Source organism: Ictidomys tridecemlineatus, chromosome 4 (genome assembly GCF_052094955.1).
Source record: "Ictidomys tridecemlineatus isolate mIctTri1 chromosome 4, mIctTri1.hap1, whole genome shotgun sequence".
In the NCBI taxonomy this organism is placed as follows: Eukaryota; Metazoa; Chordata; class Mammalia; order Rodentia; family Sciuridae; genus Ictidomys; species Ictidomys tridecemlineatus.
In genome coordinates, this window is record NC_135480.1 from 209198180 (window position 1) to 209224896 (window position 26717).

At 54.1% G+C, this 26717-nt stretch overlaps 2 protein-coding genes across 12 annotated transcripts in view; both read right to left on the minus strand.

The window, feature by feature from the left end:
• Positions 1 to 11045, minus strand: part of Sec16a (SEC16 homolog A, endoplasmic reticulum export factor) — a 34586-nt gene extending 23541 nt beyond the window's left edge. For 3 of the 8 annotated variants that reach the window (XM_078048696.1, XM_078048697.1, XM_078048689.1), the window contains exons 1-4: positions 10179 to 10322; positions 7784 to 7859; positions 2256 to 5969; positions 615 to 751 (exon numbers count right to left, since the gene is read on the minus strand). In XM_078048696.1, the coding sequence (XP_077904822.1) occupies positions 615 to 751; positions 2256 to 5900 (3782 nt within the window). In that variant the 5' untranslated portion in view covers positions 5901 to 5969; positions 7784 to 7859; positions 10179 to 10322. Of the gene's footprint in view, positions 1 to 614; positions 752 to 2255; positions 5970 to 7783; positions 7860 to 10178; positions 10323 to 10767 lie in introns of those variants that run through there. The other 5 variants (XM_078048691.1, XM_078048695.1, XM_078048690.1 and 2 more) reach the window with 5 other exon arrangements.
• Positions 11046 to 17729: 6684 nt separating this feature from the next.
• Positions 17730 to 26717, minus strand: part of Notch1 (notch receptor 1) — a 43952-nt gene continuing 34964 nt past the window's right edge. For all 4 annotated transcript variants that reach the window (XM_078048686.1, XM_078048685.1, XM_078048688.1 and 1 more), the window contains 8 exons: positions 25982 to 26130; positions 25091 to 25307; positions 24882 to 24969; positions 24627 to 24792; positions 23831 to 24126; positions 22467 to 22614; positions 22285 to 22382; positions 17730 to 20840 (listed from right to left, as the gene is read on the minus strand). In XM_078048686.1, the coding sequence (XP_077904812.1) occupies positions 19362 to 20840; positions 22285 to 22382; positions 22467 to 22614; positions 23831 to 24126; positions 24627 to 24792; positions 24882 to 24969; positions 25091 to 25307; positions 25982 to 26130 (2641 nt within the window). In that variant the 3' untranslated portion in view covers positions 17730 to 19361. The remainder of the gene's footprint in view (positions 20841 to 22284; positions 22383 to 22466; positions 22615 to 23830; positions 24127 to 24626; positions 24793 to 24881; positions 24970 to 25090; positions 25308 to 25981; positions 26131 to 26717) is intronic.

A 26717-nucleotide genomic window follows, 5' to 3' on the forward strand; every position in this document is an offset into this window, starting at 1 on the left:
GAGCTGCCTGACAGATCCCAGGATTATGCTGTCTCTGTGGCCAGTTCTTGCAGGTGTCTGAAACTCTGGAGAAGTCTGCGCCAATTAAAAATGGCCATAGTTGGGCTAGGGATGTGGCTCAAGCGGTAGTGCGCTCGCCTGGCATGCATGCGGCCTGGGTTCGATCCTCAGCACCACATACAAAGATGTTGTGTCTGCTGAAAAACTAAAAAATAAATAATATTCTCCCTCTCTCTCTCTCTCTTTAAAAAAAAAAAAAAAAATGGCCATAGTCTAAGAACCCTAATCACCTATCAGCAAACTGCTTGAGCAAGGACCACTTGACAGGAAGAAATCACCAGTCCAGAGGCAGGGAGTGTATGAGTACAGAGGTGGCCAAATACCAGTTGACCAGCTCCACTAGCACTGCATGTGGCAGTGTGTTTAATTCAACTGAAACACACATCTGGCCATCTGGCCATGCTGATGAACATGAATGAACATGTGTTAAAAGAGGTTTGCACAATTCTTTACAGACACAGAACATGGCAATCACTAAGTTACCATTACAGCCAGAGACACAAAACACATGACTGGGTGCAAGAGTTTAGTGCTGTGAGGGACGCAGCTCCTACCTGGGAGTGGGCCGGTCAGAGCAGTGACTTGCTCGGGAGCTGGGTCGCTCAGGCTCCGAGTAGCGGTAATTCTCGGTGTAAGCAGGTGCTGAGTTGTCATAGGGCCTGTATCGAGGTTCATACAGGCCATACATATCCTGTGGGAAGAAGTTTTGGGGACTGTCAGGATTCCAATCAAGAGCAGCCAGTTCCAGCTCTATGCACTCTATAGACAACCACCCTCCAAAAGCAGGGCCGAAGGCAGACTTCCTCATCAGATGAAACCACAAGGCGAAGTTCATATCCCCAGGCAGGCTGCAAGGCCTTCCCCAAACTGACAACCCAGGCCTCGTTCAGGAGACAGCACAGAGGGGCCCCGAAGGCTAGTGTGTCAGCAGGCAGCCTGGAAGGGCTGTGTAGACTGTTTGAGGGTCTGTGTTTGACCAAGTGTGTGGCCTGCCTCGGCCACCACTCAGTGAGCAACAGAGCCAAGGGTCCTACAACCAAGGGCAGCCTCAAAAAGAGCCTTATAACTTCCTCTAAGAAACTGCCAGCCCTATCACAAAATAATCCGGGCCTCGACCCAGTCACGAAGGAGGGCAGATGCATGAGGAGGGCCTAAAGAGGGTCTGAAGAGAGGCATGTGTAGGTGCCAGCAAATGCATCCTCTTGTGTCTGAATATCGCACCTTTGCGGTCACCTGGCAGGTAACATGGAATCAGGGGAAACAGATTCATTCTGACCACCTACTAGAGATGCGGCAACAAAAGGAAAAAATGGTTTTGGGCCAATGTGCAAGTGCCCACACGTACATCACTGGCGATGCTCTAGCCCTGGGAGAGAGAGCAAGCCACAGCCACAGGCAGCCCAACGCTGCTCCCCAGGCCCCTCCCTATCAAGGCCCTCCTGCACAACTGGGGGCCAAGAATTCAGGCAGCACAAGAGTTCAATATTGCCAGGCTCCATATACAGCAGAATGATTTTCAAACTCTACATAACACAATGCTACCCTTCTGGACAGAGGTGAGGAAAAGCAGATAATAACCACTTGGACTATATTTTTTCAAGCTATCGCAGAATTAAATGCAACCTAAAATAAACAGCAGTCAGCAGCTAGCAGCACTGCAAAGACAGGAAAGAACAAGGCAGGACCTTCTCCCTCCGCTGCGGAATCACCGCACATTTGAAAGGAGTTATGGAATCCCACCTCTCTCCACTACTCCACACGTGGGTTTTTCTTAATATTTTCATTCTTGAGGATAACAACTCTCTGGTTATTCCTGTCACTTCTTATATTGGTGTTTTTGTTTAAAACCATGCAAAGCTCCAGAGGCTAGGCTGGCTTCCCAAGTGTGCATCGCAGAGCTCTGACTCTGCAGTAAGCTGACAGGTTCCAGGAAACAAAGGCTCTTTTTATCATGTAACCTGGGGACACTGGGTTACACAAAAATACCATAATGCTGGTATGAAACATAATCCAATATTCTAACATTCAATAGGAACCTCTAAGACAGGGCCTGTGCTCATGGCCCAGGAGGACTTTTCTCAGAGGCACTGACTGGGTCTAAATTAAACAGAGAAGTCACCACTGAGGAGGGTTCCACAAGAGGAAGAAACCTGACAAGCCAAAGTGAGGGCAGATAGATGGTTAAACAACTCTACCTGGTAATAAAGGGAGGCCGTCCCAGCCTCTGGAGGGTAGGGCGGCGGGTACTGAGGCGGGCAAGCATCGTACAGTGGCCTGTAGTAATAGTAGGATGCCAGGTCCTGAGGTGGTGGGCCAAACGCACTTGCAGGTGGGTGCGGCCATGGCTGCTCTGAACGGACGGCTGCCTGACTTGAGCTGGTGGACACAGCAGATGCACTTGAGGACTGAGGTGGCCGAGGAGGCACCTTCTGACCTGTTTCAGCTGGGGCTGGGCTTGTTGGTGGGTGGGTTGAGTTTTTGGACTGTCCTTGTATGGCAGGGCTTTCTGGATTTGAAGGTTCTGGAAATGCCGCCTGGGGCACATGCTGGAGAGAAGCCTGGGGCTGGGGAGGTACCAGCTCTGGCTGGGCTCTTTCTATGCCAGCCTGGTCTTGTGCATCTTTCATCACCTGCTGATAGAAACGATCTGGGTTAGGAGCCCCAGGCCCAGGCTGTCTAGGATGACTGGCAATGGCTTGTTGGGAAGCTGGGCCATCAGGATGGGATGGGCTGTACACTCTCACAGGATTTCCCGAAGCTCCACTTAAAGTCAAGTCTAGAGTACCAACAGTTTCTTCCCGATTACTGGAGGAATTTGCCTCATCACTACCAAATACCGAAGTACCGTGAGTGGGTGGAACTGACAATGCAATTGTGCTTCCCGTAGGTCTGCTGACAAACTCAGGAAGGACCTTTGCTGAACTGTGAGTATTCTGACTTTCTGGAAGCATACTCTTTGGAACTGGATGGGGTGGTGTTTGAACCAGCAAACTGGCAGGCTGATTAGCAACCATTTCAGAAGACCCAGAACTATGTGGGACATTACTCGGGGTAAGACTGTTTGGCAGAGATAAGCCAGTGACAGCACTTGTTGGAACCCTGGACAAAGCAGCATGTTCTCCAGAATCACCACTGAGAGCCTGGTTGCTTCCTGCGGATTTATCTGCCACCAAAGCATCTCCCCAGGACTGATTCTTCTCATTAGGATTCAGTGAGGACACAGAAAAATTAATGGGCTGAGCCAAATTATAGCTTTGATCAGGCTGGGCGATCAAGACGGGCTGATTCTGCAGAGACTCAGTAGGTGGTGAGGACAGTAAACTCACATAACCAGAACCTGCCTGGGACTGCAGGGTTTCCTCATCTCCCACCTTTGGAGGGTTCTCAAGGTTCTCAGAGGCACCAAGGCCAACTCGACTCTGCAAAACTTGGGCAGAAGCTGGCTTCCGCAACTGCTGCATAGATACCCCCTCTTCTGGAGGCTGCACAACTGCCAACAGCTGAGGTTTTGCAGGAACATAAAGTGCAGGAGCAGCAGGGGCTAGAAGGACATTGCCACCAAAATCTGGCAGCTCATCTTGTGCCCACAAAGTCGTTGCTGGGCTTTCACACTTTGTGGCCCCCTGGGCCCTGGCTGAGGGCCTCTTCTCAGGTGTTGGGCGCCCAGCATCCAAAGGTAGCCCCACCGTGTGCGGAAGCAAATACCCAGCTTCTGTGGTGGTGGTATGAGGCAGAGAACAGGCCTGGGGTGCAAACAGTGTCTCCATGTTATCTGGTGGCTGCTCCAGGTTACCTGGGGAGGCATCAGGTGGAGCAGCAGCTGGTCTATGCTGCTTCTGGCAGTCTCGGCTCCCCCTCACTTCACCTACCACGTTGGCGCGATCTGCCTCAACTGGTTTTACCCCAACTAAGTGGGATTTTACTGGTTCAAAAGAACTATTTACACTTGTCTGAAATATCCCTGTAGGTTTCGGGGGACTTGGGGTAGAGGGCTGGGACAGGCTGCTCCGGTAATTCTGGTTTCCAGTGGTCTCATCTGTCTCACCTCCTATAGGAGAAGAACCAATTTGCTTAAAAAAGCCTCCTGCAGTTTCATGCTCAGGTTTTCCTACTTCTTGCTGAATGAACGTGCCTACTGGCTCTTGCGATCTGGCTGACCCTGGAAGACTCCTATGGCTTTGGCTGCCATAGCTGGATGACACACTGTCAGATCGTGTGGGATGCAGTGGTGCCTCAGGAGCCTCGAGATTCAGCCCCCCACCTCTGGTGAGGCCCACAGCACTCTGCCTCACAGCTGGTCCAGGAAGGGGCCCATGTCGGAACTGGTCACTGGGAGAGGAAGGGTCCAAACTTGCAGGCTCACTTGGCAGAACTTCTTGATTCTGAATGAATTCTAAGTTCTCAACATTCTCACATCGTGAGCTACTGGCATCATGAGCCCCAGCATTGTCTGCATCACCCCAGGCAACAGAAGCAACACTTTTACTGGTCTGCTTATCATGCTGGATTCCTGCAGAGTGAGAAAAATATGACTGTGTGTCTCCTTCCTGCTGTGTGGCCTCAGTGTTGGGGCCTTTGGGAAAGGCCTGGTAGGTGCCACCAGCTACGTGTGCAGGGGGCAGTGGCTGGCCCAGTGCAGGACTGGAGGAGAAATCATCGAAACCCAACCTCCCAGAGGAGCAGGCTTTTTCAGATGAGAGATTCTCTTCATTTTCTGTCTCTTCTCCTTGGAAAAACATTGAGAGCACTCCTGAGCCTGTTTCTGGAGGGGACCGACTACTCCCAGCTGCTGAGGGATAGTGCACGTGGTTTTCGGGGCTATTTCCCTGAGTGAGAGTATTGACAATGGCAGGGTCTGGCAAATGCTCTTTATTCGCTGCTGGATTCTGTCTGAATTCCTGGCTTGCCCATGTACTCCTGCTTCTGGAATTCTGCCCCAGCGCATGTTCAGGATGCAAGTTACTTGCTGAGTGGTTTCCACTAGGCAGGCGGACTGATTCATTCCCTCCACCAGCAGCCAAATGTTCTGGAGGAGACACAAGTGGGCTATGGGACTCCTGGCCAAGACCATGGTGCAGGTTGGAAGGAGCAGGAAAATGGGGAGCACTGGGAGCCTGGGGTCCTATGCTCTGAACAAGTCCTGCTGGGCAGGGGCAGTGGTGCTGATGGGAGGGCTGTGGGCTTCCCCACACTGGTGCCCCCTGACCTGGCATCTGTTGAGGCTGGGAGAATAAAGGGGATGCTGCTGGGGCCACAGCACCATCTTGTGGGGTATACTTATTCAAGGGTTGATCAGGTCCAGACCCACTCCCATGCAGATGGCTCCCCTGAGACTGGTCAGGACCCATTCCTGGAATGTAATGAGGTGGATGTGGCAGAGTCTGAACTTCAGGCCCTGAGGTGGAGCCAACCTCCGAATTCCTGTTCATCTCAGGCCCAGGCAGCAGAGAAGAGATGGATGTAGTAGGAAGGAGACTGGCCTCTGGCCCAGGCTGTGACAGAGGTCCTGGCAGAGGCTCGTAGGGTCCTTGGGAGCTATCCCCGGCATTTGTGTGAGGCACAGGCAAACCAGGCCATTGAGAAAATGCTGGGAGGGTTGAGCTATGCAAAACAGGTAGGTCACTTTTAGAGGAACCACCCAATGGTGTATTTTGGAGCGTCTGTCTACTAAAAGCAAACGGATCTGTTACTGGCTGCAATGGGAAACTTATTGGAGTCACTGGTATGTTATTACTGGCTGGTCTCCTGTGAGGGCTGTTAGCCCAGAACATGCTCCGAGGATTCCCAGCCGGAGGAGGTCCAGCCATGCCAGATGGGACTGCCTGGGGTGGTGGCTGCATAATGGACCTCTTGCACAAGGAGATGCTGCTTACAGAGAAGGCAGGGTAGAGTTTTTTCCTTAATCTGAGCTGAAAAAGAAAAAAGGAAAAATAAACATAAAACCCATATGTTCAAAGTCCTGATATCAATCAGAAAAAGTATTTAAAAGAAAAGAATTAAACATGACTTGAAGTTATTTAAATCCTAAGGATTGTATCTCTCCCATATACCCACCCCAGCAGAGAAAGTTTGTCCTCGGGAACTACCCTGGAGAATTCTGGGAGTAGATAAAATATGGACACTGACAGCCTAGACGTCAGCTAGCTGAGAGTTCAGACAGCCCCTGCCCCTCTGCATTCCCTACCTGGCCTGCCCAAGGACTCTCTGGACCCTCACATGCGCTAGACAAGGTGAGCCTGACCTCCAGTCTGACACATAGCCAGAAAATGCCCATTGGTCTTCAACACTCCCCTGTGCACCTCACCAGATGCAGGAAAAGCCAACCCTACTAGTAAGAAAGACAGATTAGGGCTGGGGTTGTAGCTCAGAGGTAGAGAGGTATCCTAGTATGCATGAGGCATTGGGTTTGATCCTCAGCACCACATATAAATAAAATAAAGATATTGTGTCCACCTGTAACTAAAAAATAAATATTTTTTAAAAAAGAAAGAAAAACTACACATCATACTTTTCATGCATGTTAACTTTAAATCTAGAAAACAGAGTTTAAACTTTGCTCTTACGCTTCCTTTAATGAAAAAGCATTATAAAATACAGTTACGGGCTGGGGATGTGGCTCAAGCAGTAGCGCACTCGCCTGGCATGCGTGCGGCCCGGGTTTGATCCTCAGCACCACATACAAAGATGTTGTGTCCGCCAAAAACTAGAAAAATAAATATTAAAAAATTCTCTCGAAAAAAAAAAATACAGTTACAAAAGCTACTAAATGCCTTTTTTCTCACCATATACAGGTCTTGTTTTTTGTATAATGCCTGGTTTTTCCTTTGGTAACAGTGAAATGACATTGCCTCTAACCACTAAAGTTATAACCAGGCTGATAAATTTACTACAGCTTTCTAACTTTCCAAATGACTAGATCACAAAATTTCCAATAGGAAAAAATGCTAGCACAACAGAAACTCTTCTAGAAAACAAAAGGGTAAAATCCATACTGTTTTCCGTTATTCGTTTTAGAACCGAATTCAGCAGGTGCAATCTTGACTAGCTAACATGTCCTCTTGAAGCAAAGATTCAAGTTTGGCACCTTGAAAGTTCTTTCCGGTGTCAGTCTTTCTCCCCAGCACAACCCTCCTGAACATATTTGTTTCACTAATCCAAAAGAAAATTAAACTGAAAGTAGAAATCTTGGGAGGCCTCCAGAGTTCAATTCATATGTCTTTGCAGATGTACATTGTTTTTGTCCTTGGAAATCTTTCTGATACTCGGAAAAAAAAAAACAAAAAATTGATGTATGCATTTTAAGTAAAGTCATTTACAAATGAAAATCCCACTTGAAAACCAGTGCCATAAATGAATAACTATTATAACTGCCCACTGCTTCCTATGTCAATAGGGACCCTTTCCAACTGACAAGCACTTTGAAATACACTCAACTCCAGTAGACTCAATAAGAAATAATACCAGAGAGTTCACTTGGTTCTAAACTGTAATTTAAAAAAAAAATAAATTTAGTTGTAGATGGACATAATACCTTTATTTATTTATTTTTAAAATACTTTTTTAGTTGTTGATAGGCCTTTATTTTATTTATTTACTTAAATGTGGTGCTGAGAATCGAACCCAGTGCCTCACATGTGCTAGGCAAGCGCTCTACCCCTGAGCCACAACCCCAGCCCTAAACTGTCATTTTAAACAAAGAAGACTTGGGCACCTTGGCACACACCTGTAATCCCAGCAACTTGAGGGCTGAGGCAGGAGGATCCCAAGTTTGAGGTCAGCCTCAGCAACTTAGCAAGAGCCTGTCTCAAAATAAAAAAGAAAAAGGGATGGGGATGTAGCTCAGTGGTTAAGCGCCCCTGGATTCAATACCCAATCTCCCCCCTCCCCAATTTTTATTTAAAAAAATAATAAATCAAAGAACATTTACAGCATCATTTAGATGTACCCAAAGTAGAGACAAAGTCTCCCTTCCCCCTCTTTCTCCCTATGAACTGCATCTGCCTCCATCTGTCCAACCAGCTACAGAGCCACCATGTATACAGCAATTCCTGTACCCACAGGCAGGACATAGAGACTTCCAACCCCTCCTAAAATGGCTGCAAGAATAAACAGGTATTCTAGGAGTTCCTGCAGGACAAGAACCACCCTTGCACAATTAAAAACAAAAACATAAATACATAAAACAAAATACAGCAGAGGCCTAGAGGATTCATTCATTAGGTATTACTGTGACAAGACTGGGTGTCCAGTGGAGTGGCACTTCTCTTTCTGCAACAAACTAGTTTCTCTCATTTATAAAATAAGAGAATTAATATGATTTTTTTCTGATAGGATTCTACTCACAGTGGATTCCAGCCCAATCTCTACTACTGTTTAATATGGAAATTTTACCAGAATCTAAATTGTACAGGTTGCACCTGTACGATTCATAGAAACTTACAATTATTTTCTCAATTCTGCTCAATGTGCAACTGTTTTATAAGCAAACAGTCATCTAAAAAGAGCAGCTGCCAGCATCCTAACTGGGATTTTTTTTTTCTTTTCTTTTCTTTTTTTTAGCAATATGGCAATTCCATTGGGAGCAATCTTATGACTTGAACATTATTCTTTTAATCTTCTTCTCTACTCATTGACAGTAAAACAATAAATGGCCTATCATCTATCTCAGGATCATGGAAATTTTTATTCTGTTCAGCAAGTCTTTAACTTTCAAAAAGACACCTGTTTCAGACAGAGTGGCTGATCTTCTCAAAGATGCATTATTCATAAACCCTGCTCTTTAGCTCAACTGCTTCCTAGCTACCGGGATATTTATGCAAGACTATTTGCAGTATAAGTCTCTGGCTGTGGGACTGGAGTACTTAGCACAGAAACCCACTTTCCTCTCACTGCCTCCAGCCAAAAGGAACACCAATGAAAAGTAATGAACTATCCTCTGCCTACAATCTCCCTCACCGTGCCTTTTACTGCACTCTTATCAGACTAGGGATACTTGACACACACACACAATAAATTCCTTCTCTTCTAAGTTAGAAGTGGTACCAAAGACATTCAGGTGTTGAAGAAAGCAATGTCAGAGGGAGCTGAGGAGTCTAAATGCTGCTAAAAGTGATAAAAATCCACAGGGGCACTGACACTCATGAAGATGTTTATAGAAACAAAAGGGATCACATTAGGACGTACACAATATCTCCTAGAAAACTTTTTTCCAGGACGACCTGGAAATTCACTGAGGTAACTGCTATGAGGGGTTACCAAGTCATAAGAACAAGAATGAATCACCATTTTGCCTCTTGTCTTTTCAAGATACCAGCACAGAAACCCTAGGGGGGATGAGGAAAAAACTGCAGGGAGGCTGCACTGTGGTAAACTTGAGAAAGTACCACTAAGGAACAACCATCTGTGACTCTTGCATCCCACTACTGTCTATCTTGCTAACAACGCACCATACATATTTGAACCGAAATAGTAAAAGCAATCCATGCCCAATCTATAAGCCACTTAAAAACGTTTTTAAGTGAAGCAGCAAAAACTGATTCTAAGTGGCTTTGAAACATCTGGACAAGCCACTGTAATATCCACATTCCTCTAACCCCTAATAAAAAGCACAGTCCTCGACTTCCCTTGCGACATCCTGATGACCCTGCCAGGAAATCACAAATCAACAAGGCTGCCCTTGGATCACAGGAGCATCGCTGAGGAAAAGCATTCCGGCCGACCAGGACCAAACAAGTTCAGAGCCCTCAACGCCAGGGTCACGCCAAGCTGCCACAGAAATCCCCTAGACGCGCTCTCCTGAAAACTTGCGGGTTTCTTTCGCAGCGTCCCTGTCTGGCCCTGTCAACACGCCCTCCCCGGCAGCCGCCACCACCAGGTCCACGCGGGCCAGCTCCAGCTCCTCAGGCCCACGTCGGCCGGCGGGATGGCCACAAGCCCCAGAGGCCTGCCCGGGACGCGTCCCAGCCGCCGGCGGCCCGGCACTCGGCGGCCCGGGTTTGAGCCTTCCCTGGCCCCGGGGCAGTCCCGGGAGACGCGCCGCCCGTTCGGGGCTCGCTCGCCGCCCGCTGCGGTCTCGCTCTGTCGGTCGGCTTCAGACCCCTCGCCCGCTCGGCCCTCACCCGCGAGGCCGCGGCTGGCCCCTCAGAGGCTGCGGGCCAGAGCCCACCCAGCGGCGGTGACGAGCGCAGGTACAGTAGCCGCAGCAGCCATCTTGGCACATCCGGCTCCGGCCGACGTGTCCGGCGTCGACGTCAGTGCGCGCCCCGCCCAGGCCCCGCCCCGGCCCCGCCCCTCGGCTCGCCCAGTCTCTCACCGCCTCATCCTCTAGGCATGCCCCCGTAGCCCCGCCCCTGCCGCGTCTGTCCTTCACTGCCCATCCTTCGCTACGCCCCCAGCCCCGCCCCACACCAGGGTCCAGTCTTTCATCACTTCGTCCCGCTCCCTGGTCCCTCCCCTTGCTAGCATCCGTCTTTCTCTACCTCTCCCTTTTGTCACGCCCCTTTGGCCCCGCCCCTCATCGTCGTCCAATCTTTCACCGCCTCACTCTTTCATCCCGCTCTTGGCCACACCCTTTACCCCGCCCCCGTGGCGCCAGAACTTCCCGCCCCATTCCCTTCGCCACTCCCCCTTGCCACGCCCCTCCCGCTACCACCCCACCCCTTCGTCACGCCCGTGGCCCCGCCTCTCGCCCACCTACCCAGGCCTTACCCGCTGGGGTGGCCCCCGGACGTCTCCCTGGTTACGCCGGCTCTGTCATCCACTTTTTTCTCGATTTCTCTGAGAAGAGACAGCATTTTTCAATCAAAACCCCAAGAGAGAATCTGTCAGAAGGAACGAAGCAAGCAGCTCCACCCACCAAGGACGGCTGCGCCGCGGAGCCGGCAGCTCCCGAGTGGGCCCCGACGCTGGTGCATCCCTCCCCTTCTTCCGTTAGACTCGGCTGGAAGCCGGTGGGACGATTGCGCGTGCGCCACACCGCCTGCTCGAGTGGCGGGGCAGGCGCGGAAGCTTGACTGCGCACGCGCGCGCGCCGGCCGCGGCTGGTTGCCTGGTGACGCTGGAGCTTCTGAGCTCCAAGCTGCTTAGGGCTAACCCGGCTCGCGAAGCTGGGCCTCCTTAGCGCTCGAGGCGGTGCTGTAGGACTCCCGCCGGCCCTCGGCCAGCAGCAGGGAGCCCCGGAGCCTTGTGGCGCCCGGCCCGGCTGCAGCGTCCTCCCATGCCGCCCCGACCTGACTCCTCCCGGGCGAGTCGCGGTGCTCTCTGTGCCCTGAGTCGCAGTCCCCCAGACGGAGCGCGGGACCCGGCCGCCTAGCCCGGGGGCTCGTAGAACGCGAGATAGCCGGTGGCACGGTGAAGTCCCTGAGCGGGCCGCCCGCCGGCGGCTCCTCCCATCGCCTGCCGGGTGCCCAGCTCCAGCCCTCGGTGAGGATTTCGGGGAAGAGGCGGGGGCTCTCGTCTGTACCTTCATTTTCCCGATGGGCTTGACAGGGGGACAAGTACCATCCAGGCCTGGCCCGCTCACCTGCACTCCTGCCTGGGAGGACAGGACCCAGGATTCCCCCAGCTCCTTTCAGAGAACATCAGGATGGCACGTCCGCCCGCCCAGCTGTCCTCGGTGGGTGCAGTAGCGAGCGGCTAAAGCCTCTGAGTGAAAGGCCTCCTGGAAGAAGGAGGGAGTGTGATTCTGCTGCTTCTTTGCAGTGACGCTGGCAAAGGAGCAGCCAAGCAGGCAGAGCCTCCGGTGGTGCAGGGCGATTTTCAGCCCGGCTGACGTGGCACCGTGAGCCACTGGGCAAAGCTAACATTTGCCTTTCAGAGGCCAGGTTTCTAGCCTGTTTCAACAATGTGGGGACACGTGGTAGACAGCCCTGGGCCCCTAGCAGAGACATCGAGGACCAGACCCCCCTTTATGACCCACTTCTTCCCAGTGGGCAAGGCACTTTGTGGCTACTTTGTTCCAATAGACCCGTGGACAGAGAGGTGTCACTCTGACAGGAAGGACAAGGCCAACAATCCCAGGCTTAAGTTGCATTTAAAGAGCCCTGGAGCCTGTGTCTTGAGAAGGCTTGTGCCCTACCCTGGTGACTCTAATCTAAAAAGGAGATGAACTGCAGAATTCAGCTCTGCCCAGACCCCAGGGCAAAGACTAGTTAGAGAGACAGTTGTATTGATTCTTACCTAGTAGCTTACAGGGGCTTTGGGACTGCTCTCTCTCCCTCCTCCTTCCAAAGTGGGCTCTCTGTACCCTGGTGTCTACAGCTAGCCCATCAGGCCTTTGGGCTATGGACACTAGGGCCTGAGGTCACAACGCAGACTGCACCTAGATGCTCTATGCCTTTGTCAGTTTCCTTATTCTCTCTGAGCATTGGACTTTTCTATGAAAAGGGGAAGCAGTGAGCACCTAGCAGTTTGGGGACTGAAATGGGAAACCAGAACAACAGGCTTGAGCAGGGACTGTCTGGGGCCAATGGGGCATAGGGTGACAGGCTGCCAACACATGGGGCCCTTGCCAAGGAGCTGCTTGCCCAGGGTAGCCATCCCTACTCCTGGTTAGGCCTCCTTCTGCTTGTCTGCAGTGTCCCCTGGTCCCTTTTCCCAACACTCCTCCATGCTTGGTTGTTGGACACACATCTCTATCTTCCTGTAGTCCCCCATGTGGGCTGGATGGCAGCTGGCAGAAGGCTCCTGACTGCAGAGCACACAGCACAGGGCTGTGTCAAGGTCATCACAGAATCCTGACCTGGGCAGCCTCTTCCTCCAGCTGTGCTGCTCAGCATGGTGGCCGCTGGATACTTAACATGTGGCTGATTCACACCAAGCTAGGCTAAATGTGAGGTGCACATGTTAGATAACATGTGGCTGATCCACACCAAGCTGGGCTGAGCCGTGAGATTGTAAAGAATACAAAGTATTTCATTGGGTTAAGTTGCATTTAAAGAGCCCTGGAGCCTGTGTCTTGAGACATTGGTTGCTTTCTATTGCCAGTTGAATGATATATGGACACATTGGATTAATATATGAAAATTTATTTTACCTGTTTCTTTTGTTATTGTTCTTTCTTTCTTTTTAAATATAACTACTAGGAAGTGTGAAATTCTGTGTGTGGCTAACATTATGTTTCTACTGAACAGTGCTGGTCTGGACTGCAGGTGTTAGGTGGGGTGAGGGCCCCTACTCAGCATCACCAGCCTGAGCTTGTAGCCTCCTAGAAATGAGCTGCCATATGGAACTGGCAGGCAGGGGCAGTCCTCCAGGGGATGCTGGAAGGAGAGGCAGCAGTCCCATGAAGGTGGGTGGTCCCTGGCCATGAGCCCCTGCTCTTTAGTTCTTCTAGGTGTAGAGTCAGCCTCAAGTGTGAGTGGGGATTTCATAGTAGGCCTGCTTTGCAGCTGGCACTGCACTTAGCCCCTGGTGCAGATCCCGTCCTGGACATGAAAGCTGGAGGAGAGAGGAAGGGGATAGGGCTGACTTGAGTGGTCCAGGCCCAAAGCATATTAGGACCTCATGGTGGGTCTGGTTGGCAGGGAGGGCTTCCTGGAGGAGGAGGAGGCAGGAAGTGGAGTTGGTCATACTTTTGTTGTGTTGTGTGGCTTCTATTTATGGGCCCTGCAGTGTGTAGGCTCTGGGTGGCCATTATGTGACCAGATCAGATGTGAGGAGAGAGTGGTCACAGGTCCATGAAGGTGAGGCAAAGTCCTGGGGACCATGGTGGGCAGCATGAAAGGACCCTCAGGCCTACTGCCCTTTTCCACACATTCACAGTCATGAGGACATCAGAGCGTGGCTCAGTCTCCCTGGACAGATGCCACCATGTCAGCATTCCTCTCACAGTGTCAGCAGCATCTGAGCCCTGTGTGTCCTTGTTGGGGGCATGGAGCAAGATCACATGACTATCTGCTCTTGCAGGTTTTTCTAGAGCTGACCTGTGGACAAAGGGGTACCCATAGAGGCCTGGCCAATGCTGGGAATCAGGCCCCACAGCCCCTCCTCCCAGCAGAGGTGAGCTCTTCACTGTGGAGCGTCCCCTGGCTGGCAGAGCACAGGTAAAACGGCTTGAGCAATGGCTGGCTGCTGTGTCCAGTGGTACTGTGAGCTTTCAGAAGCCAGAGGCCCTTGGCCATCTCCCAGATATACAGCCTTGGGCTCCCTGGCCTCCCAAGTCTCTGTTTCCTCACCTGTAAACAGGTGGGGATCATGCCCTGTCCTAGGCTGCCTCCAAGGGCTTCTGGAACTCTCCTCACACGGTGGCAAAGGAGAAATCACAGCGAAGGTATGGGCAGGCAGAGACCAGGGAGAACTGCCTGGCATCTCTCAGCTACAGCAGGTCTGGAAAAAGCAGCGAGACTTCCTTCTGGACTGAACCCCTGCTACTTGCGAGGCACTGCTGGGGCTGGGCTTGGCTGGAGAGGTGAGGCATGGACAGCACAGACACTTGGTGGCTGCAGATATGCCAGTGGCATAGGGGGCCTTGTGAAGCACCTGTTGGAGGAGGGACAGGAGTGACATTCTATGTGGAGCTGTTTCTTCACGCACGGCCAGGAGGTGTGGCCTGGTGGGGTGAGGCTCTGCAGTCTTGTTAAGAGATTTGCATGGGATATTTGGAAACTGGAATCTTCCTGGGGCTTCTGAGTCACACATGATCATTGCTTTGCCTTCCAGAAGGCTCTGCAGTGATGTAGGGAGGCCGGAGTCCTGGAGGCAGCCTTGGGTGCCTGAGACGAGCAGCAGAGTTGCATGGGGCAGACAGGTGGGAAGAGCTGACTCTGGATGCACCCCCTGGACAGGAACCCAGCTTAACTTTCTCATCATCCACAGCACCCTCAGCCACTGCATCTGTCCAGCAGATAAACACAACTAACAGCAAGGCCAGAGACTTCTGCAGCCTGGGAGGTGGTGTAAGATGCAGGCCCGGATTGATGGACCAAGGATCTGAGAAAGGGCCTCAGTGGAGCAGCTACAGGGTTGAAATTCTGCCTTGTACCTGGCTAGCTGTGGCCTGGCTCTTGCCCAGTGGCCTGCCAGCCCCTCTCCTGAGAGCAGTTGCCCAGTATACAGCAGCTGGGCTAGGCACCGTGGCTCCTTGAGCCTAAGAGGAGTGACCCCTGCCACAGACCCCAGAGTCTCACAGCCCTCACATGAATGGGTGACCTTGAGCAAGTCACCCACCCCATTGAGCCTCAGCTTCCTTGTCCTTAAAGTGAGTGATAGTACTGCTTCAGGGATGGCACATGGATGGTCCCAGTACCTCCCTCTGCATGCCAGAGGGCACTGACACAAGGCTGTCAGCAGGGGGAGGCAGAGAGCCACCTCCAGGAGGCTGAGCTAGGCAGCCCAAGGCCTTTGGGAGCGCTGAGCCCACCCTGCCCCACTGCAGCCAGAAGAAGCCCCTCTCCCTCAAGGGGGTGGGACCCCCGGAAGTGCACAGCAGTCATGAGGGAGGAGGCTCACGGAGGAGGGTGGGCAACTTGGGTTGACGTGTTCAGAGTGCAAGTTGCCAGGCCCCTGTGGTATGGCCTCCCCCAGGAGAGAAGGGGACAGTGCCTGGGGCTGCTTCTTCAAGCAGCTTGTCCCCATGCGTCCTCATGTACTCTGGGTTTAGTCCTTGTGATATTTCTGCTAAGAGATGGGCAAGGCCTGATGGCTAGCATGCCCATCTTAATGCCAGAAGCGTCTCTCTCCTCTCCAGGTCCTCCATTCGCCAGGAGCTCTGATGACTTTGGGAGTAGACAGGTTCTTAAGAGCAGCAGGGCCCCTGAGGCCTGTCCTTGCATCCATGGGACAAACTTCATGGAGTGCATACACTGCTGGAGGCTGCTCTCTTTTGGGAACAATGTATTGTGCCAGGCATGGTGTCCACCCTGTGATCTCAACTACTCAGGAAGCTGAGGCAGGAGGATCACAGGATCAAGTCAACAGCTTAATCAGACTGTCTCAGCATAAAAAAGAAAAAGGGCTAGAGTTGTAGCTCAGTGGTAGAGCACCCCTGGATTCACTGCCTTGTGCTACAAAAATGAGTAAATAAATATTGTTTTGTGGGGAGACCCGCAGAATGTAAGATGAATGGTGCTGCGTAGTCGAGGCACTGTACCACCCCCTCCACCGCAGCCTCCTGTCACCCCAAAGCCAGACAAGAGCTATCAAGCAGTCCCTCCCGCTGCTTTGTCTCATAAGTGAAATCCCCCCTCAGGTGGTCTTTTTGACAGCTCCCTTCACTAGCCACGGTGTCTCAGGTTTCATCCATGTTGTAGCAGGTATCAGAGCTTCGTCCTTTTTTATGGTTAGATGATATTCCACTGTATTTTTATTGGTTTGGTTGTACAGAGAACAGAGCCATGGGATGTACACACAGAGGGGAAGAGATTGCTCATAAGAACTGATGCATGCTGACAAGTCCCAAGAGCTGTCCTCAGCAAGTCAGAGGCCTGGGAAAGGTGCTGAGATGGCTTTCAGTCCAAAGCTGGCAGGAATCTGGAGTCTGTGGGAAGAGAGCGGTGTGGCTCAGCAGCTGGTGCTCAGCTTCTTACTCTGCCTTTGATCTACTCATGCCTTTAGCTGATTGGATGAAGCCCACCCACATTGGGGAGGGCCCTGTTTTTCCTCTACAAATTTAAACATCAGTCACCCTCAGACATACCTTCAGGGACACACTTGGAATGTATGCCAAATGGCCCAGCCAAATTGACACCTAGGATTTTCCAGCACAGCAAGGACAGACTACATGCTGTTTGCATCTAGCTAACACTAGACACCTAGCTGTCTGTGCTGGTGTGGACGCAGCTGCAGAGAGCACACGCCAAAAACTGGAATTTCTGGGTCTGGGTCCTGGGAATTTTTGGGGCAGAGTTCAGGCTGAGTCCTCCCTCTAGAAAATGAGAATCAGGCCACTTGCCATAATTCTGAATGTGGCAAGAACCTCTGATCCTCACTCTTCTGGTAGGCAGCACAGTGCCAGAAGGGACAGGGCATCCCAACATGGTGGGAAAACCTTGGGCTCACGCTTGTTCTCTGAGAGCCAGGCCCAGGATGGGCAGTACTTGGCAGTCTAAGAGGGAATGTTGCTTTGGTTTGTGACTCCCTCAAGGTGTGGGCCAGTGCAGTTTAAACTTCCCTTCTCCAGCATTCTTTCTGGAATTTGGAAAGAAATCAATAAATAAGGGCAGAAGGGAGCTTGCACTTGTGCTGGGCGCTGCACCCCTGGGTACCTGACATGCTGCCCCTACTGCCCACCAGCACACCCCTTCTGGTCCCATAGGGCTTTCCAGACTCACAGGCCATATCCACACCGCCCACGCAGACATGCTGTGGCTTCCATGGGTCTTTCTTGGGGCTATAGTCCTCACTGGGGCCATAAGACCCCTCCTCACATCCCCCCTACCTACTGCAGGACTCTCTGTACTGTCCCCAGGATGGACAAGGTGATGGAAGAGCTGGTGGGGACTCCTGCCCAGGGTATTCCCTCCAACAGGCTACCTATGCCTTGCTGGCAGCCAGGTCCCCACTTCCACCAGTACCTGGCCTTGGTGGGAGCTGACACCCATGGGGGTCTACAGATGGTGTGGTCCCCAGTTCCCCTGTGGGCCATGACTGGACTCTCCTTTCAGAAAGACCCAAAGACTCCTGGCTATCTCCAAGCAGGACAGCCCCAAGAAAGTGAGTCAGATGACACCAAGTTTAGCAAAATCTGGATGACCTAATGGTCATCATTTTTATTGCAAATCGGTTAACAAAAGATGAAAAAAAAATACATAATTTCCATCATCTACAGTTCTGCATGTAGATAAACTTTTTTAAAGTTTCCTTTTTTTGTAAACTACACTCTATTTTATAAAACAGTAAGAATCAACATCTTAGGGCGTGTCTGGTCATGCCCACTACGGATGGTACAACACTGTCCTCCGAAAAGCCAAAGGAGCGCCCTGAGGAGGTAGGCACCTGCCATGGGCAAGCCCCCACACACTCGGGAAATGGGCAGGGGCTGGGGGCGACCCAGGGCCATCCCTGGGTTGTGCTCTTAGGAGCTACAGTTCCGGCAGCTGCAGGTCATGTGGCCTGGGCCACATTCTGACATCCCTCATCATCTGACACAAAACAGACTTGTTCCATTAGATTTTTTAAACAAAATCCATCTTTAAAAACATATTTACAGACATTACTCTGCCACAGGCGTATACTCCATACTGTAAGGATCTGCTGCTCCCCTGGACAACGTCCCCCTGAACCAGGGGGAGTGCCCCAGAGCAGGCTCTACCTGGCCCTCCAGACACCCCCAGAGCTGGACACAGATTGCCTACCCATGGCAGACAGGGATGCTGGGAGAGAACTGGTGGACACCAGCCCTCTGGAAGTCTCCAGACACGGGAGCCTTCAGCAGTGGAGTCTGTCCTCTGCTGAAAGTGGATCATGCTTGCTGCTCAAGGTGAGGGACTGGGGCCCCTATCAGGATGGCCCATGCAGTGTCCTTCCCCAGAAGAGGGTAGGACCCCTCCACGTGGCCTCCAGTGGGCACCACGCTCCACAGGTGGACGGCTGCTCCATGTGACACCTCAATGTCAGGAAGGGGCTGGTGGGAATGGGAACTTGCAAGACCAGTGACTACTAGGAACACTGACCTGAACAAAGATTCACGACTGATACCAGGGAAGGATTCCCGGGACCACAGCTTTCAAAGCGTGTTTTAGACCCATCACTAAAAATACCAAGACAGTGGACCACATCATTTACTTAAGTTTCTTGTTTCAGATACAGATTAGTCCACATGCCCAAGGCGCCAAGGTCCTGCCTTAGTTCCCTCTAGACCCAATTTCTCACCAGACACAGGGGACACTGGGAGGGGGAAGGCAGGGCTGGTGGGCCCCTAGGAAAGGCCGGGTACCCTGAGGACTCTGGACAGCACAGTCAAACCTCCTTCCTCCAGCATTCTTTTTGGAATTTGAAAAGAAATCAATAAATAAATGGCACTTATAAATCATGAATCTTTGCTTATATTTTACAAACATGTAAGGATCTTTACCCTAAGTAGGAAAATCATGTCTCTAAGAACTAGTTTATTTCCTTGGAACACAAAAGTTTTTACCTGGTGCCATAGAAAACAGTACATATAAATAAAAAGGCAGTGTTTCTGTGTAAAATAAAAGTACATAAATAAATACTAAAAAAAATGAAATTCTTGTTCTTATTTTGTATAAAAACATTTTTTTTTTTAAAAAAAAAAAGGCTCCTTTGGTTGGCCCCAGCATCCTGGAGCACTGGACACACCCGACAGGGCTTGGGAAAGGAAGCTGGGGTCCCGTGGGCGCGGCTGTTTACTTGAACGCCTCTGGAATGTGGGTGACCTGGGATTGCATGGTGGTGGGCGGGCTGGAGATGCCCTCGGACCAATCAGAGATGTTGGAATGTGGCGACGAGCTGGACCACTGATCGGGGGACTCTGGGGAGGGGGTGAGGAAGGGATGCTCGGGCACCTGCAGCTGGTGGCTGGGGGTATTGTCCACAGGCGAGGAGGAGTAGCTGTGCTGGGAGGGTGGGGTCAGGAACTGGGTAGTGGTCATGGGCGGGACCAGTGAGGATGGCAGTGAGGTGGGCAAGGCCTGGCTCTCCTGGGGCAGGATGGTGTGCACTGTCAGGTTGCTGGGGCCCAATGGCTGCACATCCTGACTCGGCTCCCCTCCCAGGAAGCTCCGACCCAGGTGGCCACTGGCTGCTGTGCCCACACCCAGGTGTGGCTGCGCAGGTGGCTGCAGGCTCTGGGGTTGCTGCATGTCTGGCATCTGCAGGTTCTGTTGCTGCATCTGCAAGTTTTGCTGTGGCACCTGCTGGGGCTGCACCAGGTGAGGCTGGGTGGCATGCCGTGCACTGGGTAGGCCCTGGTAGCTCATCATCTGGGACAGTGCGCTGGCAGAGAGACTGCCGGGCAGTGAGCCCATCATGGTGTGCTGGAGAGCGGGGGCCTGTGTACTCAGCGTGCCGGGTGCCACCGCCCCTCTCAGCGGGTTGTACTGGCTGGGCACCATGCCACTCTGCAGCCGGGAGAGCCACTCACATTGGCCATTCAAGCCTGCAGCCCCGCCCACAGTGAAATTCACAGCCCCTGTGCTGCTGGCACCCAGGATCGTGCCAGTGCTGGAGGCCACAGGCAAGTGGGAGAGCCGTGGGGGGCCAGGCTCAAAGGCCAGCCGGCTGCCCCCACCCAGTGCTGCCATCTCAGGCTTGGCCGCCACATTCAGATGGCTGATGCCCAGGTGGGCATCAGGCATGCCGGGCAGGTGGTTGAGTGGCATGGATGGAGATTGCTGGAAGGGGGAGGGCAGGAGGGGTGGCGAGGCCACGTCCGACAGGTAGCCATGCGGTGACTCGAGGGAGTCCACTGGTGACAGCATGCTGGAGCTGTCCAGCAGGCAGCCCTTGCCATCCTGGGACTTCTTCCTGCGTGCCTTGAGGTCCCTGGCCTCCTTGCTGCCACAGGCTGGGCCTTTGGTGCTAGGTTTTCGGGCCTTCTTGCCCTGCACACTGGGCTTGAGGTTGCCCAGGTAGCCGCTGGGCGAGCAGAGGGTGGGCGACAGGCGGGGTGTGCTGCCCAGGGCAGCCCCGTGTAGCTGGGGGCTGCGCACCAGGTTGTGCTCATCCAGTAGCCGCACGATGTCATGGTGCATGCGCTCCTGTGCAATGTCCCGAGGCAGGCGGTCCATGTGATCAGTGATGTCCCGGTTAGCAAAGTGGTCCAGCAGCACCTTGGCGGTCTCATAGCTGCCCTCCCGGGCGGCCAGGAACAAAGGCGTCTCTTCCTGGGGACATGCAGAAGTCAGGTGAGAGGGCTGGCTGATGTGGATGGCCACTTGCACATCCCAGGGGTTGGGAGCCCATGCAGACTCCTGCCAGCACCATACCATGACCTGCCCTGATTGCTGACCCTTTTATTGGGGAGAAGCCATTCAAATGAGGCAAGGGGTCAGGTGTCAGGGGGCTTTGTGTCTGCCTGGTTGACTGACATCTAGGGAGGCCCACCCAAAGGCAGAGCAAGAGAAGGGGACACACAAAGGGCATTTCCATGGAACATTCTATCCCAAACAGGACAAAGGGGTAGTATCAAAAAGGAATAGGTGAGCGTAGCTCCTCAAGACACGCCTTCTACTTCCTGGGCTGGGACAATGCCCAAGTCACCACAAAATGTAGTGACCGGCCAGAGCCTCTTGCTTCAGGATGGAAGGCGTCGGTCATTCAGAGTGGCTCCCCACACTGATTCTTTTCTAAAACCTTAGATGACATGTCATCTGGCACCCACCCAGAGAGGGTCTGTGGGGTCCTCTACTCCTAAATACGTAGGCCTTCATCTGCACAGTGGGGTCACAACCCCACTAAAAATCTAATAAACTGTGGGCCCAGTCTCCCTCCTCTACACCTGCAGATGTGAGATACTGCAGTGATTGGCTTGGGGTCCCTGAAGTGCATCCGTGGCCTAGGTAAGGAGCTTCCTCTCCAGAGGGACTGTCAGCCCTGGCATCTCAGCTCTTTCCTGGCCTACTCTGCCCAGTGGATGAGCCATTTGCCTGAGAGGCTGCTGTGCAGGGAGTGAAAAGGGGCCCAAGGCCTGGTGCCCAGCAGCCAGTCCCTCATTCTCTGGGGTTCTGTTCCTCCCATGGGACAGACCAGATCATGCTACCCACCCTGGACTGGGAGCACCTGGGTCTGAAGCATTCCCTGGTGCCTGACGCCTGCTGTGACTCCCTCATCCAAGAGAGGCCCTGGCTTGAGATGTAGCTGGGGTCACCTGGAGTCAGGGCACGGGAGGCAGAGGCTCTGCTCTTTATGCCCAAGGGCCCAGAGGAACCCAAACATAGTCAGCAGACAACTGAGGAGTCCCGGGAGACAGTTGGGCTGCAGCAGGGAGGAAAATCCAGGCCTGCGCAGCACTGTCTCCCCAGCCTCAGGGCAGTGGGTGGGGCCACCTCTGCACCTAGAAGCCTGGCCAGGCACAGAGCCACCCACCTCAACCCCTCAGCTGCACTGGTGTCACCATGCCTCCATGACAGCAGAGGTGAGGCCCAGGTAGCGCTGACAGAGGCTCATAGCAGCACCTCCCCCATGCAGGGCAGGACCCCCTAGTTTGCTGCAGCACCACCCCGACATGGGAGGAAGTCAGGAGAGTAGCCACGTGCTGGTTCCTGCTGGGCGGCTGTACGCCTGTGCCAGGAGTTCCCACTACAGCCCTGAGACCAGCTCTCGTCTCACCTTGTTGTTCTGCATGTCCTTGTTGGCCCCATTCTTTAGGAGCACAACGGCGGCATCCACGTTGTTCACAGCAGCAGCCCAGTGCAGGGCCGACTTGCCTGGGGGAGCAGACAGAGAGAGTCAGGAGCAGCCTAGGCAGTGGCCCTGCCCTGTCCAGGCAGCTGAGCTGCAGCCTGGCCTACCCAGGTCATCCACGGCGTTGACGTCCGCGTGAGAGTTGATGAGATCCTCCAGCATGCCCTCCACAGCCAGGCGGGCAGCTAGGATCAAGGGAGTCGTGCCGTCATGCATGCGGGCATCCAGGTCTGTGGCTCGGTTCCGGATCAGGATCTGGACACAAGGGAGGATTCAAGCAGGGGCACACAAACATGAGCCTGATGTCTCTGGCTAGGGACCGATGCCTAGACCAGGGCCAGCTACCCTCCCAGAGTCAACAAGGCCACCCCTGGACCTGAATGGTCCTAGAACCATGGGACAGTGTAAAGCTGTACTTGAGGTGGACTGAGCCCCTCAGTGACACGGGTGCTCATCACAACCATGTATAGCCTCGTTTAATCCTTCCATGCCCCAAAATAGAGGGGTCCTTGCCTTGCCCAGCCACAGGGGTGCAGAGGGTCATGAACTCTGGCTCACATACTATACCATATTCAGAACCACTGAGCCAGGCTGTGTTTGTCTAGACCCCCAGTGGTAGGGTGGGCAGCCCTCAAAACACCACCTTGCCCAGACTCAGAGGAGGCAGGAAGGGTGGTCCCCATCTACTGGTGAGTGGACAGGGCTAAGCAACCTGGCCCACTGCGTAGGCCCCAGCAGTGCTCCTGAGAGTCCCAGTCTCTGCCTGCAGAGGGGCCACTTGGAGAGGCACACGCTGGGCATGGTCGGGACCTGCCCCTGGGCTTCCTTCCATTTTCCTCTTAAGGCTAATCTCAATTCTTTATTTCCATTTGAGTTAAGAAATCATCGAGCGGCAAGTTTCATGAAGATGTCTGGCTTATGCCCCATCTGAGTTGCTGCAGGTTCCAACCAGGGGATGGGTAGCAGATGGCAGCCTGCAGGAAGCCTCTGTGGGGGAGCTCCCAAAAGACCCTAAACCCACCCTTGCCCCAGGCTCCCTGGCAAGGACAGAGGGTAACTGGGCCAGCACAGCCTCTAAGCTCTCTTCTCACCACCAGGGGCTACGCCTACAGCCACAGCTTAAAAGAAAGGCAGGGTGAGGAGGGCAGCAGTGCTGGGACTAGGACCTTGAGCCCACCCTGACCCTGAGCCCAGGCTGTCTTGGGTGGGGGTAGGGAGGCCCTTCCACACCTGCAGCCCCCAGGCCTCTAGCTGGGCACCACCAGCAGCTTCCCACAGAGGACAGAGTGGGGTTTGGTGCTCTCCCTGAGCACGCCTCCTGGGGCGCTCACAGCTTGGGGGAGATTCCAGCTGACAGCTTCAGCTACAGCCAGATCAGGGCTCCCAGGCGCCCTCGCGCCCCCCCCCCCCCCCCCCCCCCGGGGCCTAGCTGTGGCAGCCCTGAGGCAGCACAGGAGCAGCTGCTGCCTACCTGGAAGACGCCCTGTGCATCAGCAGAAACGGCCGCATGCAGTGGGGTACGCCCCATGTTGTCCTGGATGTTGGCGTCTGCGCTGGCCTCCAGCAGGCGCTTGGCAGCATCAGAGCGCGAGTATCGGGCAGCCAGGTGCAGGGCGGTCTCGCCTGTGCGGTCGGTCTGGTTGTGCAGGCTGGCGCCCTGGTAGATGAAGTCGGAGATGACGGCTGGGGCGTCCTCCTCCTCCTCACTGTTGCCTGTCTCCAGGCCGCCTCCACTGCAGGAGGCGATCATGAGCGGGGTGAAGCCATCTGCATTGAGGGCAGAGAGGGCCGGGGTTCAGTCCTGCATGGCCAGCCTCAGCCCTGAGTTCAAGGGGCAGCCTTGTGGACTTGCTGACCAGTGCACCATGGCCCTGCACACACAGCCATGCCCCGGGGACAGCCAGGGCACTGCAGAAGCCACCCTGTGCTCCTTAAGGACACAGCGCAAGCCCCACTGCCAACTTGCTGGTAAGCGGTGGGGACACGGTGCTGCTCCTTGACCTGTCCAAGACCCCTCACCAAACCCCCCGAAAAAAGACAAGTCTGCAGTTAGAACCTGGACTCTGAATGTCTCACAGGAAGCAATGGGAGGGAGGGCTCAGGGTGGCCGGTTCAAGGAAGGATCCCACCCTCCATGGCCTCCCAGCATGTGCGCTGGGAGGGGAGCAGTGGCTGAGGGAGGGCAGGCAGGCTGCAGGGGCCCTGGCTGGAGCGCCATCTCCCACATCCCACACCTAGCCCCAGGGCCAGGGCTCAGGTGGCCTTACCGGGCCCCCGGACATTGACATCCATGCAATCGGCATCAACCTCTCCCTGGGGTGGTGTGGGTGCCATGGCGGACATGCGTAGGTCTGCAGCGTCCAAGTGCTGCTGGGTCCACTGTCGGTGGTCTGTCTGGTCATCCAGGTCAGGAAGAACCACAGGTTCCTCGAACTAAGTTGAGGAGGAGCAGAGAGCCACACCCTCAGGTCGGCCCTAGAGTCAGCCAGCCACTGGGGGAGGCCTGGACCCACTGGACTCACCCGGAACTTCTTGGTCTCCAGGCCCTCGTCCCCCCACTCATTCTGGCTCTCGTCCATGAGGGCGCCGTCAGAGGCATTCTTCAGAGGCCTGGGTGGGTGGAAGGCGAGGCTGAGCGGGCTCCCAGGGAGCCGCCTTCGGCCATGGCTCAAGCAGAGCCCCCAGAGGACACCTGTCTGCCCACCCCCAGAGGCAGGCTGCCTCCACTCACTTGAGGCCCACGGAGTCCTCGCCAAGGGGCTCCCGCCGCTTCTTCTTGCTGGCCTCGGACACCTTGAAGCCCTCGGGGAACCAGAGCTGGCCATGCTGCCGCCGGCGCTTGCGGGACAGCAGGACCCCGCAGCCCACGAAGAAGAGCAGCACGAAGGCGGCCGCGGCCACATACATGAGGTGCAGCTGAGCAGGCGGCGGCGGCTCCACAGTCTCACCTGCGGGCAGGGGCCGCGGGCAGGCGCCCGGACGTCAGCGTGGCTATGCAGCGGGCCAGTGGCCGGGAGCCTGCTCACCTGCTCTCCACCATCCCGCCCCCCAAAATAAGGTCATTTTCTACGCGATTAATCAGAATTGCAAACTATTGCTAAATTCTCTCCTGCACCAGCCGACTCCGTCTGGAGACGGCTTTCACTTTTTCCCCTTTCAGGGAGAAGGATTAACCAACTTCAAATCGCCGCACTCGCATTGAGCTGTTAAGACAAAGGATTTAGGGGGATTTTCAAGATACAAACTTCAACACTTCACATGACACCGATCAATTCTTCACTCGCTCCCTCTCTCTCTCTTTAAAAAAAAAAGCTGTAATGATTTTGAAATAATACCCAACAAAGAAAAAACAGGAGGAGGGGTGGGGAGAGAAAGGCTCCCACTTTCCCCTGGGTGGGCTGGTCCCCTGGCAGCTCCTCCAACAGCTGTTGCCAAGGGTAGGGAAGGCAGGCCATCCAGAGAATTCTCTCCTGCACTTCAGATGGCAGGACACTCCCACGGGTGGCATGGGGAGCAGGCCACTAGGGCGGGGGACAGGGGGATGGGCAGCTCTGGCTTCTCCCAGGGGACCCTCCCCCATAGGCAACCTGTTCCCGTTGGCTGGGGCGGGGGCCACACTCACTCTGTACCGCATCGATCTTGTAGGGGATATTGAGGCTGCCCAGCGAGGCCAGCGCCCCCAGGAAGGCAGCCACATCGGTGGCACTCTGGAAGCACTGGGAGGAGGACTGCATGCACTGCCGGTTGTCGATCTCCAGGTAGACGATAGACCTGGGACACACCGCCAGGCTGGGACCAGAACCCGCCACCAGCGCCCGCCCAGCACACTGCCCAGGGTCAGCCCTGGCCCCTCACTGCCATCCTGACACAAGAGGCAGTCTGACAGCAGCAACCCGGAAGTGCGTGGCCCGTCCAGTGACCCCATACAGGACACAAGCACTCATTACGGAGCCCCTCAGGGCGCTCTCCCAGCACCCCCACAGCCCCTGGGGCTCCCTCTGTGCCATGAGCACCCACTTCCCTTATTCAGGAGTCCATGCCCCTCCTGGGAGCTGTGTCCAGGCACTGCAGAGTACAGGGATGCAGAGTAGAGGGCAGGGGGGCAGGTTCAGAACCTGACAAGGGCGGGGCCACACCCAGCCTGGACACTAGGACCTAACAGGCCTCTGTGTGATGTGCGTCTGGCCTTCCTGGCTGTTTCCCACCAGCAAAAGGACCATGAAACTTGGGGTTGGGCACACCAAGGTGCCACCACCCTGGTCCAGGGTCAAACAGGAGATGATGGCAGGAGAGTGGGACCCCTAGGTGTAGGACGTGGGTGATGAACTTGCTCAGCTAGTACTTCTGGACCCCCAAGG